The sequence below is a fragment of the Perkinsus marinus genome (genome assembly GCF_000006405.1).
Source record: "Perkinsus marinus ATCC 50983 genomic scaffold scf_1104296971706, whole genome shotgun sequence".
Taxonomy (NCBI): Eukaryota; Perkinsozoa; order Perkinsida; family Perkinsidae; genus Perkinsus; species Perkinsus marinus.
In genome coordinates, this window is record NW_003202014.1 from 1 (window position 1) to 1,054 (window position 1,054).

The following is a 1,054-nucleotide window of genomic DNA, read 5'->3' on the forward strand; positions in this document are numbered from 1 at the left end:
AGCAAACAGGTGTCTTGACTCTACATTATGACTGGGCCAAGGAATTAGGAAATCCCTCGGTGATATCTCAAGCATCATCGTTACTGCTGCCTCGTAGTAAGTACCTATAGGCATGCTATAACCGGAGTGATGCTCAACAACAGGGTCATACGTGGAGTAGTGGCTCGAACTAGTTGATGAGGGAGTGGTGGTACTACGCAGGCACCTATCCCGAAGGGGCATACACCGTCATCAAACTTCGCGCCTATGGTCAGTTTGACTAGGTCGTCCCGTAACGATCTGAGACCCAACTGGAGGAGACCAACCATGCTCTCATCGTATTACTTATAATCAGCTTCTTCTTCCAGTAGACGGAATACATCAGGGGAGAACACATCTCCTAGAGCGCCATCACCTAGTACCTGATAATCATCCCCACGATGAGTCTGTCATTCTCCTATTGCCACTCATACCCCTGTTCTATAATGTATTTCATCGAACTTGGAAGTAGAGCCAAATCCCCAGTGGAGTAGAGGCTCAGATAGTCTAACCGTTGCAGAGTCTAACCCAGCAGACCAATGCAGTAATTCGCCAGTCATAATGTTCTGTTGTTTGAGACTATCACTAAGCTGCCCCTTAGCATCCCCAGCACCTCCAGTACCCATCACGATGTTGGTTAGAATATCATCATTTGACATTGAATCAGCTAAGGCCGATACCTAAGACACCAATCCTGTTTCATGTGCTTGCTGCTCGTAGGAGGTCCCTGTTACAAAGATCCTGGTCATAAGATACTCTGATTTGGCCGCCTTCCTCCTGGACGTGTGATACTCCAGTATACTATCGTATATAGGCTGACATCATCTCTATCGTATTACTACGAATATGACTGCTACCTTGACAACACTAGGCTTTGCCAAGGAATCGCCTCTCAAGAGTAGGAAGTCTTGCTGAGCCAGTGGACACTGAGTTACTCCAGACCCAAATGCCCGGGAGTATTTCGCAAATCGAGGAGCCTAATTAGAGTACCTCTCATCCTGGGCCACCCTACCATCATGTCCTTTACATGTATCCG

The 1,054-nt window shown here is 47.3% G+C and overlaps 1 protein-coding gene across 1 annotated transcript; it reads right to left on the minus strand.

Annotated features, from left to right (window-relative positions):
* Positions 1-197: 197 nt before the first annotated feature.
* On the minus strand, positions 198-677 carry Pmar_PMAR008497 (hypothetical protein; the record flags this gene model as incomplete). Its single annotated transcript, XM_002766799.1, has 3 exons — positions 198-279; positions 325-401; positions 453-677. Coding segments are annotated over 3 exons (384 nt in total), but the record flags the coding sequence as incomplete, so codon positions are not given.
* Positions 678-1,054: the final 377 nt, after the last annotated feature.